A 16,006-nucleotide genomic window follows, 5' to 3' on the forward strand; every position below is an offset into this window, starting at 1 on the left:
TTTAAGCTTTCTTTTTTTTAAAAACAGAAAAACCACTTTGAAGATAGGTAGGGTTGGGTGTTCTTGTGGCCCACGTGCTGGAGCCCTTGGAGCACAAGCTTTCCCAGTACTTTTTCTTTCCTTTCCTCATTTGTTTGGAGCTGGGGAAGCACCTCTCCTCTGGATGCCACCACGGGTTCCCAACGACAGAATGGAGAGTTGAGAGTGACCCACGGATTCAGCTCGTCGAAACTCTACAGAGGAAGATGACCGGGAACGCCAGGGACTCGAAGCGCCGGGACAGACCTTAGCCACGCCCTCCCACTTGTCTCTTGATAACTCCCTCCCCAGGGTCTTCAGCAACTTGGGGCAGAGCTGGGATTAGAATTTGAGACTCCTGATTTCAGTTCAGTGCTTCCCCCCCGCCTCCCCAGAACTCCATGCTTTCTCTGCAGCCTGCCGGCCAGGGCACAACTTATACCATCAGGCAGGAGAATGAAACCCCGGTGTAACCTGATTGGGAAGGGTGCGGGGTGAACTTCCACCCCAGAACGATGCTCTCATCAGCGTGGAACTGATGCTTGACCTTCCACCATTAGAGATTCATTCCTTTGTCACTTGGAGGTGAGGCCGGCTTCCAGAGTCTCCTCCTGAAATTTACGTACCTCTGGGAAGGCCACCCATGGCTGACAGCTAGCAACCGGCTTGGGCTGTTTCTCCAGGAGAGGTGATAGCTGATGGTGGTAGGGGTGGAGGGGAAGGCGGGGCAGAGAGATATGAAACTCGCTGAAGCAGGAGGACAGAGCTGGGACTGGTGTGAGAACAGGTCCTCCCTGTTGTGGACCTTCCATACGTGCTACCGCCTACCTGCCCACTACCTGTAGGGCAGAACATGACCTGATAACACTGGTGGGAAATTCCTGTCACTGAGGCGTGAGCAAATGTTTGGAAACTGAAAGGGAAAGACAGGGCTGCCCAGCCATCTGCCCTCTGAGTACGCCCAGCCCGAGCCGTCGACGCTGGGGCGGGTCCCCTCTGCTCCCCCAGGGTACATCGTCTGCAGGGACTCACCTGCATGGGCGCTTCCATCCACGGCTGAAGAACAGAGGTGCTTGTGCCGTTATTTTGTGATTGGAAGACAGGCGAAGAGACCGAGGCGGCGGAGGGGATGGGGTGTGATCTGTGTTCCACCCTGACGCGGGGCCTCGTGTCCTGGCAGACGAACGGAAGGGTTAGGGTCAGAAACGGAAAGGGCCGTTTCCCCAGAAGGCTCAGTGAGACTCAGAGCACGAGAAGTGAGCTTGGGGGCTCGGCAGATCTGCCCCAGCTTCTGCACGACATCGGGAATTGCCAGGTGCACAGACAGCAGCCTCCACGGCCATCAGCAGCTTCCTGAGGGACGTTGACAACACGGGCCACGGCAAGGCTCCGGAAGCAAGTTCAAGGTCACTGGACGTTGACCAAGGGGAGCAGAGACGAAGAAGAAGACTCAGCGTGAGTGCACGCAGTGTGGTCCTGCAGGGTCCCCTAGAGACCCTTAGGAGGGTCTTTGGGGGGCTAGGGCACTATAAGGGATTCTCTGTCACATGAAGTTTCAAGAAGAGGAACTTTGGACCCTTGTTACTTAGTTGTGACACAGGGTGGAGTGGCCTGGTTATACTGGAGTTCCTCTTACACCAGCCGAGCCCTGCCTGAGATGCTGATAGACAAAAGTGCCTCTGATCCCAGGACAGGAAAGGAGCCCTTGGTCCTGCTTAGAGAAAGTCCAGTAGTTCATGGGTGCAATCTCCTTCTTCCCCACCCAAGTCATGGCCATGATTCTACAGGACTGGAAACTTTGTCCCAAACTTGGCTTGGGAAAGGGCAGAGTTTTCAGGGACTGCATTATCCAATCAGGAGAAGAAAGGGGGAAGCCTACCCTTGTCTTATGAACTTGAGGGTAAAATGAGGCGGAAGGAGGGGAATGAGATTTGCTCAGAGCCATCCAGCTGGAAACCGTGACCTGAACCTTCCAGGGCTGGTTTATGGGACAGCGGGGAAAGATACAGATGGGGATTTGTTTCAAAAAGAAAAGGTCATCTTCGCAGGCTGCAGAAGAGCCAGGGTGTATAAGCAAAGTTGTTCTGATGTCATTCTCCCCCTCTTCCTCAGCCATCCACCTGCCAAAGTGCCGACTCCTTCCTGCCTGCCTGTGATTAATCCCAGTTTGTTCAGGATGCATTCACTGAGTCCTGAAGATGTTGAGTGACAGATTTGGCCACTTGCATAAGCTGAGTTTTCCAGAAGTTAAGGGAAAAGGGCAATGTCCTCCACACCTGCCAGTACGGTATGTGACCCAGGGTGACACCACTCAGAGCTGTTACTAAGCAGACGTGACAGAAAGAGCTGCAGCAAGAATACGGTTTGATAGATGCCATTTAGATGGAGTGGCCCTGTCTCGAGCCATCGCCCGCTTGACAGATACCGGGCCTCTGGGGGTGTTCTGTTTGGAGAGTCGAACATAACAGCAGATGCAGCTTTGCAGACTGAAGTTGGTCACATCCACACCCAGCACACCGTCGCACCCGTTTACTGAGGTGTGCAATGAGCCTGGCTCTGGGTCAGGCCGGATGCACCAACCTGACCCACCTTTGTTTTTTTTTAATTAAAGTAGAGTTGATGTACAGTGTTGTGATCATTTCTGCTCTATAGCAAAGTGATTCAGTTATATATATATTTTTCTTTTTAAAATTCTTTTCATTATGGTTTATTACAGGATATCGAATATAGTTCCCTGTGCTCTACAGCAGGACCTTGTTGTTTATCTACTTTATATGTAATGGTTTTCATCTGCTCAACCCAACCTCCCACTCCGTCCTGCCCCACTCCCCCTCCCCCTTGGCAACAACAGGTCTGTTCTCTATGTCTGTGAGTCTGTTTCTGTTTTGTAGGTAGGTTCATTTGTCATATTTTAGATTCCACATATAAGTGATATCATATGGTATTTGTCTTTCTCTTTCTGACTTACTTCACTTAGTGTGACCTTCTCTAAGTCCATCCATGTTGCTGTAAATGGCATTATTTCATTCTTTTTTATGGCTGAGTAATATTCCATTGTATATATGTACCACATCTTCTTTATCCATTCATCTGTCGATGGACATTTAGGTTGCTTCCATGTCCTGCCTGTTGTACATAGTGCTGCAGTGAACATTGGGGTGCATGTATCTTTTGGAATTATGGTTTTCTCAGGGTATATGCCCAGGAGTGGGATTGCTGGATCATATGGTAGCTCTATCTTTAGTTTTCGGAGGAACCTCCATGCTGTTCTCCATAGAGGCTGCACCAACTTACATTCCCACCACCAGTGTAGGAGCGTTCCCTTTCCTGCACACCCGCTCCAGCATTTGTTATTTGCAGACTTTTAAAGGACGGCCATTCTGACCGGCATGAGGTGCTGCCTCACTGTAGCTTTGATTTGCATTTCTCTAATAATCGGTGACGCTGAGTATCTTTTTGTGTGCCGATTCGGCCCACCTCTATTTGCAGGTGGGGATTTCGGGGCTCAGAGAAGTGGAGCGATGTGCCCAAAGTCACAGAGGAAAGTATCAGAATCTGGATGTAAAACCAGGTCTGTGGTCTTCCTCCTGGTGGAGTTGTGGGCAGGCGTGGGCTCTAGGCTGTGTTCAGTCCCCCATTAGGAGCGTGCTCACCTCTGGGCTTGGTGTGGACTCAGTGCCTGGCCTGGCACTGCTTGGCCTGCAGTCACTGCTCTGAGGTCCCCAGGCTCCCCCTCCTCCCGTGAGGCCCTAGGAGAGAAGCGGCATGTCCACGGGAGAGACCCTTAGCTTTTCCAGAATATTTCCATCCCAGGAGAGGGAAGCCCTTCCCTCTGGAAGCCACAGCTGCATTTGAATTAAACGGATACCCGGACGGCCCATGGAACCGAAGCCACTCTTTCCTTGCTGTGTGATTTTTAAATGTCACCCAACCTTTATGCAGTTTTTCCCATGGAATAACCCTGAGAGATATGTGAGGATGATAACTGATGCTTGTTTTCCCCACAGGCGAATCAGCCCCAGAGTGGACCGCCCCTGATAGGATCAGAACTCTGGCCGCTGTCTGGACCACCGCCCATGGCCAACGTTGTGTACTGGGGACAACACGTTAATCTGAATAAATTTTGAAGCCAAGACTCATGAGACAGGTATAAATTCTATTTGCACGCACCTGGAAACATAAAATGGGGCAGACAAGCGATTTTTGGGTAATCTGCCAGTTTGCACGTTCATGCGTCGATACGGATCACTGAGACCTGATAGGGTTGTAATTGACCAGAGCCCCGCAGCCTGGGCTGTCAAGGAATTCACTGGTTTTCCCATTGAGCTCTGTTCCTTCGTAAGCGTCTGGGAAATCAAGTGATGACTATTTATAACGACCGCTTGGTGATGACTTTGAGACCGCTAAAGTCAAACAGGATGGTTTAAAATAATGGAATCTGCCCTTTGACCTCTGGAAAGCCCTAATCCTGGCCCCGTGCTGGAGTGACCATTGTAATGAGCGTTAGCTGCAGGCCCCCTTTGTAAGTCTCCGACTCGACAGGAGTGGACCTTCCATTTGATCACTCTGACACGTCAGGGGAGAGTGTGTCCCACTCCTCAGCCTTTGTTTTGGTCATCAGAGTTGAGTTTTGGTTTGAGATGCATGTGACCGGCCTTTGTTGTTACGTGGGTGTGGTTAGAAACATAATTCATGCCAGACATAAAAAGGACAAAGCAGAAAGGGGATGTGGGGCTTGTCTCATGCAAACCCCTTCTTTTAAAGAAGAGGTGGGGGGCTCAGAGAGGGAAAGTGACTTCCTCAAAGCCACCGAGCTATTGAACGACAGAGCTGGGACTAGAGCACAGATCCGATGGCCCCCGGCAGTGATGCTCTCCCTGCGCAGCACGCCGTTGCTGTCCCGCGTGGATAGACATGGTCTTCTCCGGACAGATGCTGGGAAGGAAACTCACTTTTCTTAGAACGCTATTTCCTAGGAAACGTGCTTAATGCTTTATCTACGTTGGTTCATTTTATTCTCCCAATGCATCTGCCAGAGAGCGATCACCAGGAAACCACCCTTGTACCGACGGAGACGCTACCTACTGGTCCGCAAGACCACAAAGCCCAGGCCCTTTCTCCCAGGCTCTGGCCAAAGGTCTCTCCTTCCTTTTGCTTCTTCTTCCCTCGGCGTCTCTCACACTTTCAGGCATCCTCTGATAGCCTGAAATGGGAGGTTTTAAGTGGTGTAAGGTTTCTTTGGCTTAAGGGGTCACGGGTGGGTCACATCTTATGGGCAAGTCTGAAACACGACAAATGTTATCTCAAAAGGGACCAAACAAGACTCCTCTGGGAAGTGGAGGCTGTGGTTTTCCAGGTGGCGGGTTTCTATCAGGCCCCGTGAAAAGTGGCAGTGGCATCCTGCCTCCAAGCCAGGCTCTCCTTCTGGCACAGCCTCCTGGAAGGAATGGGAAATGAAGGTGGCCCCGAAAGCCTGAGTATCCTCTGTGGCCATTGCACCCAAGTGGCATGTAATTGATGCCTACTTTTTTTGTCTTTATTATTTTTCAGACTATAGAGCCTCTTGGTAACATCCAATTCATGCCTGGCTGCCTAGACTTGGAATCAGTCTGGTTTCCCTCTAGGGAAAAATACCCCATGTCTCAGCCCATCTCGTGAACACTTTGCCAGGCTGTAGAGCTCTTGGTGTCGAAATGCGTTTTAAACAAGGATCGTGTCTTTTATCTCATGGATCTTCCCCCTCAAGTGCTTACTCCAGGGCTTTGAATGCAGTAAATATTTTTGTACTCGACGTTGGAATAGCAGATGGGAAGGGAGGCTGGATGTGCACCTTCCAAGGGTTCAGGCTACACTCTGAGGAAGCACATTTTGGAGAGGATCTGGCAATAAAAATTAAAATGATATCACTTTTGGGAAACTATCTTATGGAAGCAAAGCTCCTGTTTATAAGGGTGTATGTAAAAGAACATTTATTGCAAAACTGCCTAGAGTGACATTCAAGATACTTAGAATGACTTGAAAATCCATCAGTAGGGTGCTGGTTTATGAAAGCATGGCTTATCCACACATTGAGACGTTTTACAGCTTTTAAAAATAATAACTTGGGGGCTTCCCTGGTGGCGCAGTGGTTGAGAGTCCGCCTGCCGATGCAGGGGACACGGGTTCGTGCCCCGGTCCGGGAAGATCCCACATGCCGCGGAGCAGCTGGGCCCCTGAGCCATGGCCGCTGAGCCTGCGCGTCCGGAGCCTGTGCTCCGCAATGAGAGAGGCCACAACAGTGAGAGGCCCGCATACTGCAAAAAAAGAAAAATAAAATAATAATAACTTGGATTTACGTGTAATAACATAGAAAGGAGTCTATAATACACTGTGTAACAAAGAAGCCAAGTTGCTGAGCCACGTCTATTATTCCACGTCTATACAACACATATACAGAGTTTCAATGTACGATTTTACGACTTTACCATGGTGTGAAAGTGGTCCGCATTCAGTAGGAACCATACTTTGAATGTTGAGTTTTGATCCTTTCCCGGGCTGGCGATAGGCAGGGAAACCCTCCCTCATGATGCTGGGCGGTGGCAGCCCCGAGATCACATTAAACAACCGACATACTTATAACTGTTCTGTACTCAGACAGCGTTCTGTGTTTCACTTTCAGTTCAGTATGCAATACATTACATGGTGTATTTGACACTTTATTATAAAATAGGCCTTGGGTGAGATGATTTTGCCCAACTGTAGGCTAATGTAAGTGTTCTGAGCATGTTTAATGTCGGCCGAGCTAAGCTGTGATGTTTGGGAGGGTTAAGTGTATTAAGCACATTTTCGACTTATGGTATTTTCCATCTGGGAGGGTTTTATCAGGAGGTAACCCCATTGTAAGTTAAGAAAGATCTGTTGATACGTTTGCATGAGAAACAAATGGAGGATACACAGCAAAATGTTAGTATCACGGTAGAGGGGTAATATTTTACACTTTAAAAAATCTAGCAGAGATTTATATTAAAGAAGAAGCCCTTTGGGAATGGAAGAAATAGATCAGGGTGGTTAACTGGTCCAGAAAGGAAACAGGTGGAATCAAACACAGCTTTCTTTGCCGCCTCCATTCTCTGTGCACTTTCAGGTAGGGCCACCCATGAAACTCCAGAGATCAGCCCTGCACTAGGGCAGGTCACAGTGTGTTATATGCCCCAAGAGGCATCAGTACTTAATGCTTTTGGGGGGCCAAGGCTGAGAAACTTCCCATCCATAAAAGTTTTGGAAACACATTTGGAAGAACTTTGGTATCTTGATAAAGAAGCTGTCCCCAGCCTTACCTGAATGGAGGCTACTGGTCCAGGCCTTAAAGCCTCCAGGGTCTCCCTGTCCATATCAATAGATAGCTCTTGCAGGGCCTTCCTGACTATAAGCCATTTATTATAGCTGTATTTAACCTATAAGAACCAATCCATATGACCTCTGATAGTACCTGAATCCCTAACCAACTCCTCCTGGAAGTTAGGTCATCAGGGTAGGGCTGTCTTTTCATCTTTTAGTCCAGAATGCCTGGCACAGTGCTTGGCTACTGTAGTAGCTGTGGTATAAGGGCTAATGGAAGAAAATGTGTGTTAAGTTCCTGCACCACATAGACTGAGTTGATTTCTAGCTGGCTTTGGGGAGACTCAGGAGAGATTTTCCAGAAAAAGGGGAGCCTTTATGAGAGACTTGAAAAAGAGGAACGGAGTAGCGTGTACAACTTCCACCAAGAAGAAAAAGCTGATTTTTGTCGCGATAGCATTTTAGAAAGACTATTTTAGTATCTTTAAGGGCTCTGCCACTGTGTCCCTCTTCTGCTTTCTCCAGAGAAGTTTGGGTTCCATCGTAGGCCACTGACAAAACGTCTGGATGTCTTCGGAGTCCTTCTCACCCTGAGAGAAAGGCAGGTGAAAATAGTCTAGCTTTTCAGGGGCCTAAAACACCAAAGATTAAGCTCTGACTGCAGACCTACTAAGAAAATGCCTCCCAAATATAGTGAGAATAAAGAGTCAAACCAAACAGTATCATATCCAGCACAAAACCACAGTGAGTTGATTCAATCAGACATTATCCGAGCAAGGAAGACATAACATTCCGGTTTTAATGGCAAGAAAAAAAAAAAAAGGGAAGAAACCCAAATTACTTTGCAGGCGTTGGTGGCACTCTTACAAGTTGTTTTTCGGAACACAGTTTAAGAAATAATTCAGCCTTGGGTTGGGGAGAATTAGGGCGGCAGAGGCTCTCATGCAGGAGAACTTCCCAGGTGTGGGGCCGTCTGGGGGCTCAGCCAGGTAGCCGGCTGCCGCAGCCTTGGCTTGTCTCCCATCTCCCAGAAGACACGAAGCGCACTGCTGGGTTCGCTGCTGGGAGGTGGTGATGGATAACGGCTGTGGCCTGATTCTTGAGGAGCCGTGGATTCACCGCAGCGTGTCTCGGCCATATGTGAGCCCTGGCCACGTGTGAGGTTCCCTGAGGGGGAAGACACACGCTCTTTCTTACACAGCCCCTTTTATTGAAGCAAGCACACGTGAACAGGCTAGAATCTGGGCTTTCCCAGGCAGTATGGTCTGCAGGTCGGAGAAGCGGCATCCTGGCCCCCAGGCACTGGGTTTTGGGAGGCAGCAGAGGAACGGTTGCTTGGCTCCTGGAGTAGAGCTACTACACACGGTCTTCACCTTCCGGAGGCCTGGGAGGAGATGATTATGGGATGGAACTTCAGAGGCCTTGCTCAACCTTCCAGGGTTTGCAGCTCTGCTGCAACAGCTACACCAAATCATTAGTCCAACTGAAACCTTCTAGAACCACTCCCTTGTTCCTGGAACCTGGGTAACCTCCTGGATTCGCATGCTGACTCTACCACTGGGGCAGTTCTCTGTGTTTCTGTGTCATCTGTTATGATGTGGGGACAGTGACAGCATCTCTCTACCTCAAAGAGTTGTCGAAAGAACTTCATGAGGACACATCTGGGAAAGTCTCCAGCACATAAGGGCTCTATCAAGTTTAACTCAGAGCCTAGCACAGTGCCTAGCAAATGTTAGCACAACGTCCGTTGTCTGACCCTAAGCCAGGCCTTGTTTTAAGCATTTTACATGTACTCTTCAATACATTTTGTGGCACTGAAGATCTAGCATAAGAAAAATGACATAAGCAAAATGTGTCTTCAGGACCTCTGTACCCAGTAGGACCTACTGTGCAGACCACTCATTTAACTCACATCCTGGAGAAGTCCCTGTACTCCTTGTCATACGTCCTTTTGCCTCCCAGCAGAGTCCTTTCCGAAGCTCTTCTACAAAAGTTCTCTCTATGTCAAAGCCTCCAGGGTAATTAAATTAAGAGCTGTTCAATGGTCATTCCAGTATCTTTTGTTGCCTGTTGCTAAGCCCAGGGCCTATTCATGAGCTAGGTATATAAGTGATGCCCAGTAAGTTCTTTGTGGAATGACTAGATCTTGCAAAAGACTATGTGACATACCTATACAAAAGAGAAGGAGAAAGACCGAATTCTTGTGAACAGTGGGGATGGTGAGAAAACGCTACCGGAAAATGCCTGCTATGTGCTAGGCACTTTTTATGCATCATGAATTTTCACAACTCCAGGAGATGGGTATCCAGGTAATCCTTTGCTGTGTAGCAAATTACCCCCAAACTTAGTCTCTTAAAAGTAACAGTTATTTTGCTTGTGAATTTGTAAAGAGGTGGGAGCGTAGAAGGGGCAACTCCTCTCTGCTCCGAGGTGGCTCTGCAGAGGACAGGAGTGTCCACTTTCAGGACCGCTCAGTCTTGTCCCCCAGCCTCTCTGGAGCCACCCTGGTGGCCTGGCCTCCTCAGGCATGGCCCCAGGCTGGCTCGGGGTTGGATGGGTCGGACTAGAAAACTCTTTGCTCTGAGAATACAGCTCTCCATCTCAGCCTCTCCACTCCCCCTTGCAAGGGGAGCCGTGCTTGGGGAGAAGCTTGGGGAGAAGCCAAGCGAAGCAAAAGATTTCAACAGAGAATGGAGGAAACACACCCACTGAGGTTCTCATAGCAACATAATCACGCACAGGCAGCAGCCTATTTCGGTGGGAGCTAGTCTGAGCCTCCCTCCCCGCCCCGGTTCGTCACAGAATGGATGCACTGCACAGGCTGCAGCAGTATGAGGTGGGGTAGGGTGGAGAGAGAGCGCTGGACTGGAAGCCAGGGGGCTGGGGAGCTGCTCTGAGATGCTCTGTCAGCTAGCTGATGGATCACAGACACGTGTCCTCTCTCTGATCTCGGGCTCCTTGTCCGTAAAATGAGAGGATAGGACTGAAGAACTGGGAAGACCCTTTCTGGTTTCTGTTGACTGTACAAGTACTGAGCCTCTCCTGGTAGGAGATCAGATGTCTCAAGATCTTTTGTCTCTGAGAAGGATGCTTAGAGAAAATGGGGCTCAAGAGGGTAAAGGTCACTCCTTAGATTCAGCTCATTTGCCCCCCACCACCACCTTCTGCGCGTTGGCAGGATGTGAAAGGGAAGGAGAATGACCAGGTGTTGCCAGACTCTGCTCGCTCACCCTGAACACGCATCCAGGTTTGTGGTCTGAGAGAGGAGAAGGTTAAGGAGGTTAAGGTCATTCTTTCATTTAAAAGTACTCCTTCCTCAACACACACACACACTCACACACACACTCACCCATTAACTCAAGCCTCTTGCCCACTCTCCATCCCCTCCTCCACTTATTGCAATGTATCCTCTCTTTCCCGAGGACCAGGTGATGGAAATGTCTTTAGACCCTGGCCCATTTCTTCAATGGACTCGGGTTAGTTGAGGGCAATCAGGCTCACACCTCCTGGCTGTCAAAGGTGACGTTAAATAACAAATAGGGCATGCGTGCAGGACTGCTCTGCCTAGGTAAGCACAGGGGGGAAGTGAAGAGAGCCAGGACGCCCAAGGAGCCCCTTTTAGGTCCCTGCCCTTGACTTGTGAACTGAAAGCTTGAAAGTGCAGCTGTCTTCGAAGGAGTCAGCCCCAGAGGCCTGTTGTAATGGGGGACACAGAGCGCCCCCCCCAGCCCGTTTTAATCCCCACCCGCCTGACAGATGGCCAGTAAGACAGAGAAAAAGAAGCTCTCAAAGTGAAGACAGGAATGCATTGTATAAAAATTCACACCCTCTGCTGCCGCCCAAACTCCCTTAAAAAAGGATCAAGAGAATCCTAATGGGTACGTGACATTCTCCTCCTCTCCCATAAAAGGGACTTCAAGATCTGGTGATGCTGGGGGAGGGGTGAGGAGGGAGAAGAGAGATGTGTGGGCAGGGGGCTGCCGGGGAGACCGGGGCAGGGGGAGCGCGGCGGAAGGCTCACCCATCTGACTTTCTCCCACCCTCTTTCCCAGGCCACCTCTGGCTGAACCTTGGTCCCACCCTCTCGGCCTGGGCGAGGCTTGGAGCCCCAGGTCCTTGGAGAGGGAGAGTGGGAGAAAAAAGGGGTCATGATGCTACACGTAGCCCTAGAGTTGAAAGAGTTAAGGACCCTCCCTCATCCAGGCATCCACCCCGTGGCTCCCCAAACCCCAAACGCGGAGGAAGGATGCATGTATTGGCAGCGGAGCGGGAGAGCTGGGGTGGGGGGGCGCTGGGATGGGAGCGAGGTGACCGTGGCCCAGCCTTGCCCAGGGCCCGTCCTCGGTGGGAAGACGCACACCGGGTCCGAGGACCTGCCGGAGCCCAGCCCCGGCGCCTGCCTTCTCTGAGCATCACGCGTGGCCCGGCTGCGTCCGCGCAGCCCTCGCCCCCCCCCAGCAAGTTGTCCACGGCGCCCGGGAGTGGAGGCGGCCCAGAGACCCCCGGAGCCCGGGCGAGGGGGCGGCCCGGGGCGCGGGGGCCCTCGGTCTGCGCCCAGCAGCAGCCTCCCGCCCGGCCCAGCCTCCTCCCCGCCCCCACTCACCGGCTCAGCCCCCGGGAGGGACGCGCAGGAAGCGTGTTGCTTCGCCCGCTGATCGGCAGAAGTTGAGAGGAGTTGTCGACTGCCTCGGCCGGCCGGACTTTGCGAGCAGCCGGCGAGGAGCCGCCGCCGCCGCCGCCGCCGCCTCCGCGGAGCCTTCGGGGCTCCCTCCCTCCTGCCTGGCCCGCAGCGCGGGTGGAGAGAGGCGGGGAGGGGGTCGCGGGCGCCACAGGAACTCGAAACTGTGTGAAGGAATCCGAGGCCGATGAGAAGGGAGGAAAATAAAACAAAGTGGAGACTGCAGGAAAGACTCCACCGTGGTTGATGGTACCGGCTGATGCTCCAGCAGAGGGACTGGGTTGGGCTTTTATTTTATTTTATTTTTCCTCCCATTTTCTCTTTCTCTCTCTCTTTTAAAGCTACACCAGCTCTCTCTTTCGGCACTATCTCTGTATCACCAAACCCTTGCTGGCTCTTATGGGCATGAAACACTCCTCCCGCTGCCTGCTCCTAAGGAGGAAAATGGCGGAGAACACGGCCGAGAACACCGAGGTAAGGAGGCGAGAGGCCGGGCTCGGAGACCCCGCAGCCCGCCGGGACCCCCGCGCCGCGCGCCGCCGCCGCCGCCGCCGCCGCCGCCGCTCCGCACCTGGTGCCAAACTTTCCCAGCTCCATCCCGCTTGCTTCTGCCGGCCGTGTGCGCGTGTGTGCGTGTGTGTGTGTGTGTGTGTGTGCTGGGTGCGGGAAAGACAGTGCCTGTCTCAGGCCCCCTCCCTCTTGAAAATGCAAAAGAGTCGCTCTCACCCCAGCTCCCTCTCCTGCCCCCCCGCTGCTCGCTTTCCACCCTCCCCCACCCCACGTCCCAAACCCTGGGCGGCCGAACTCCCCTGCCCTCCCCTCTGGGCTCCGTTAGGGCTCCAGGGTGCCGGTTTCAGCCGGATCGGGATGGGTGATCCGGGGGCCAGGTCTGCTCCCTGCGGCGCCTTGACCGTCTCCGGCCGGCCGCTCCCTCGGCGTTACCCTTCAAGCTCGAGCTCTCGGTCCCCGCAGCACCGCGGAGAGCTCCGGGCCGCGGGGATGGGGGTCGGGGAGGGGGGCCCCCGTGCGCCGTGCCGGGATGGCACTTGGGCACCACCAACAGACCCTCGCGCCCACATCCGGGCCGGGGAGAGGTCTGCCCTCCAGCACCTACGAGCCGCCTCTGGGACGCTAACCCCGGGGAGGAAGCTCGGGCCGCGGCCACCTTCAGGACCAGGGACAGCGCCCGCTCCTGCCGCAGCCGAGCCCACGCGGGCCGTGGGGCCTGCGCGCCGCGCTGCATCGGGAAATGGGTCCGCAGCCGCTCGTCCCGCAGCAGTTCCCAGGAGGTCGCTCTAGCTCCGCAAATTGCGCTCTGGTCCCCCGCCTCCGGCAGCCCAGCGGCTGCCCTTTCTGTACTCTGGAGTTGGCTCGGAGCCGCAAAGACTGGAGGCTGCGTTCCCTGGCCTCGCTCTGACCCTGCTGTCATTACAACTGGGTTAGCCCGTAGGTTCTGGGCACCTGTAGTCACGAAGGGGATCCGCGTGGGCAGCCCCCTTACCTTCGTGGAGGAACGGTGCGCCGAGGGGGGGGGCGGAGTGGGATATGTGTGTGAAGATCATCCCTTACTCGGTGGCAGGAAAAAGGCAGAGAGCAAATTCCCGGGCTCTATTAATAGCCGGGTGTCTGGTGGGGCTGCCGTGCACTTCACATATGGTTACCCATATGCAGCGTGGGGCGGGATGGAGGTGTGGCACGGGGATTGTCCCTCTGTCTTGCTGGGCTGCAGAAAGGGGCAGAGACCCTTCCCGATCTTCTCCCCTCGAGGTCTGAACTGCAGCTACCCCCTAACCCCACCGCGTAGGCAGCAAAGCTTTTAAAATCCCCGTTCTCTGAGAAACTAGAAGCAGCATGTATCTGGCAACTGTCGATTTCGAAACAAACACGCTCTGGGGGAGAACGTGGGGTGTTCGGGAGCTAATGCCGTCACCTTGAGTTAGGGCAAAGCATGCGCGCCTGCGGTCCCCTCGCCACTTCCTCTTCGCCCCCCCACACCCGCCCCCAGGCAAGCAGACACTCAGAATGATGTGTAGTGCAAGGCAGAGAGCTAGCCTTACCAATCCCCTCGCCCTCCTCCCTCCCATCGCCCACCTGCAGAATGGGTTTCTAAAACTAGCTCAGAGTCCAGGCTGCACTTCTGTAATCTGTTGGACCAGCGGGCACGTAGCAGTCCCTGCAGCCGTGTGGCTGGAGCGCTAGAAGCAAGAAACAGCTTCTCTCTACCCATCCCCCTACCGCTCGGCTTCTAAAAAAAAAAAAAAAGTTTTCGCAGGTCTCTAGCCCCCCGGCCCTCCGGTTGTTGCGCCGTGTCTGGGTGCAGACCCCGGCCAGGTTCCGCACTGTGCACGGCGATGTGAGCTTCCCCACCTCGGCCCCGGTTCAGGGAGTCCGGAGCAGGCAGAACGACGCGCGCCAGGCTATTTTTACATGCTTCCCCCGCAGCTCCGCACTCCCCCTTCTCGGCGGTTGCACATGCCAGCTCTGTTCAAGGCATCAATGAAAACAGCAGTATAGGCGGCCGAGCTCCTGAGAGCACAAAAAGAAAAAAACGAAAAAAACCCATGTCGAACGCCTGGCACAAAGTGGGAGGGGCAGATCCAGCTGGGGCTCCGGGAAGGGGAGTGAGTCTGGGGTTCAGTTCTTCACAGCTTCCCCTGAGAAGGGGAAGAATTCAGACTTGGTCAGACGTGGCCAATGGAGGCATCCAGGCAGCGTGACAATCACTTGGTTTTCTTCCAGGAACTGGCTGTTTTTGGAATGAGCCAGGACTAGAGCAGTACTTCCAAAAGTGGGGTGTTGTGGGTCTGCCTGCATTTATGGTGAGAGAGAGGGAGGCAAGGATGCCTCTGTGGGGGGTGTGTGTGTGTGTGTGTGTGTGTGTGTGTGTGTTGTGTCTATGGTGGTAGCGCTCCTTGTTTTTAATTCAACACATCTTTATCAAACACTGACTCTGTGCCAGGAATGATTAGGCTCTCGATATCCAAAGATGAAGACACCAGGCCCCTGCCCTCAAGGAACTCACAGTCTGGTGGACAGTAGTGCCAGATGATCCAGATAGTTCAGTAGCACCTTTTCCTGCCTTTCCTTGGTGTGGTTTACAAGCACTTTATCTCATTTCATCCTCACCATAATCCTGTGAGATAAGCAAAGATTAGTTTTCATTTCTTAGCCCCATTTTACAGGTGAGGATGCTGAGGCTGACAGGTCCAGCAAGTTCTGAAAGTTACCTGGTCAGCAGGACAGACAGCCTTGGAGCACAGACTGCCCCTGCTTCTGATTTACTGCCCTTTGCCCTGCATTGCTACTTCTATTCTTTTATTATTATTATTATTATTTTGGCCGCACTGTGCAGCATGCGGTATCTTAGTTCCCCGACCAGGGATCGAACCCCTGCCCCCTGCAGTGGACGCAATGATTCTTACCCACTGGACCACCAGGGAGGTCCCTACGTGACTTCTAAAAAGATGCCACGTTTGGATGGGAGCAGGAGAGAGGGATAGGGAGAGAGGGTGTTTGGGAAGGGAGAGATGCGGTGTTGGGGCAGGCAAGGGTGACAGGGAGAAGGTGACCTCTCACAAGGTTTTTAGGGAGAGATATTCTAATCCTTAGGCAGGAGAGAGTGGGGAACAAAAAAACCTGCTTGTGAGCAGAGCCTCCCTTGACCAGTGAAGTTTGGAGCTGGGGCGGGGGCAGGGTGGGCACGGTGAGCTCCGTTTCTGCTTTTTCTGGCTCTGTCCCTCAGATGCGCTTCTCCTCCTCGGCCGAGGGCATCATCCCCTGCTCCGCATGTGTCATTAGAAACCTTCTACTGTCTGGTCTCCTTCCCAGCCGGCTGTCCGTGCAGAGGCCACCACCCTCACTCTGCCCTCACTAAGGCAACAGCCTCTCTCCTGTTATCCTCTTCTCTAATCCAGCCCTCGATGGGCTTTCAGAAGTACAAATCTGCTCATGATCGGACATTGCTTTCAAAACTTACCATGTCGCCCTGTTGCC

General features: G+C 52.8%; 1 protein-coding gene across 1 annotated transcript in view; it reads left to right on the forward strand.

The window, feature by feature from the left end:
• The first annotated feature begins 11,971 nt into the window (after positions 1 to 11,971).
• The window catches only part of PRMT8 (protein arginine methyltransferase 8), a 78,373-nt gene continuing 74,338 nt past the window's right edge, over positions 11,972 to 16,006 (forward strand). Inside the window, exon 1 of the mRNA XM_027093295.1 lies at positions 11,972 to 12,487. Within this exon, the coding sequence (XP_026949096.1) occupies positions 12,413 to 12,487 (75 nt within the window). The 5' untranslated portion in view covers positions 11,972 to 12,412. The remainder of the gene's footprint in view (positions 12,488 to 16,006) is intronic.

The sequence above is a fragment of the Aethalodelphis obliquidens genome, unplaced genomic scaffold, assembly GCF_003676395.1.
Source record: "Aethalodelphis obliquidens isolate GAN/ISIS:26980383/991018 unplaced genomic scaffold, ASM367639v1 scaffold83, whole genome shotgun sequence".
Taxonomy (NCBI): Eukaryota; Metazoa; Chordata; class Mammalia; order Artiodactyla; family Delphinidae; genus Aethalodelphis; species Aethalodelphis obliquidens.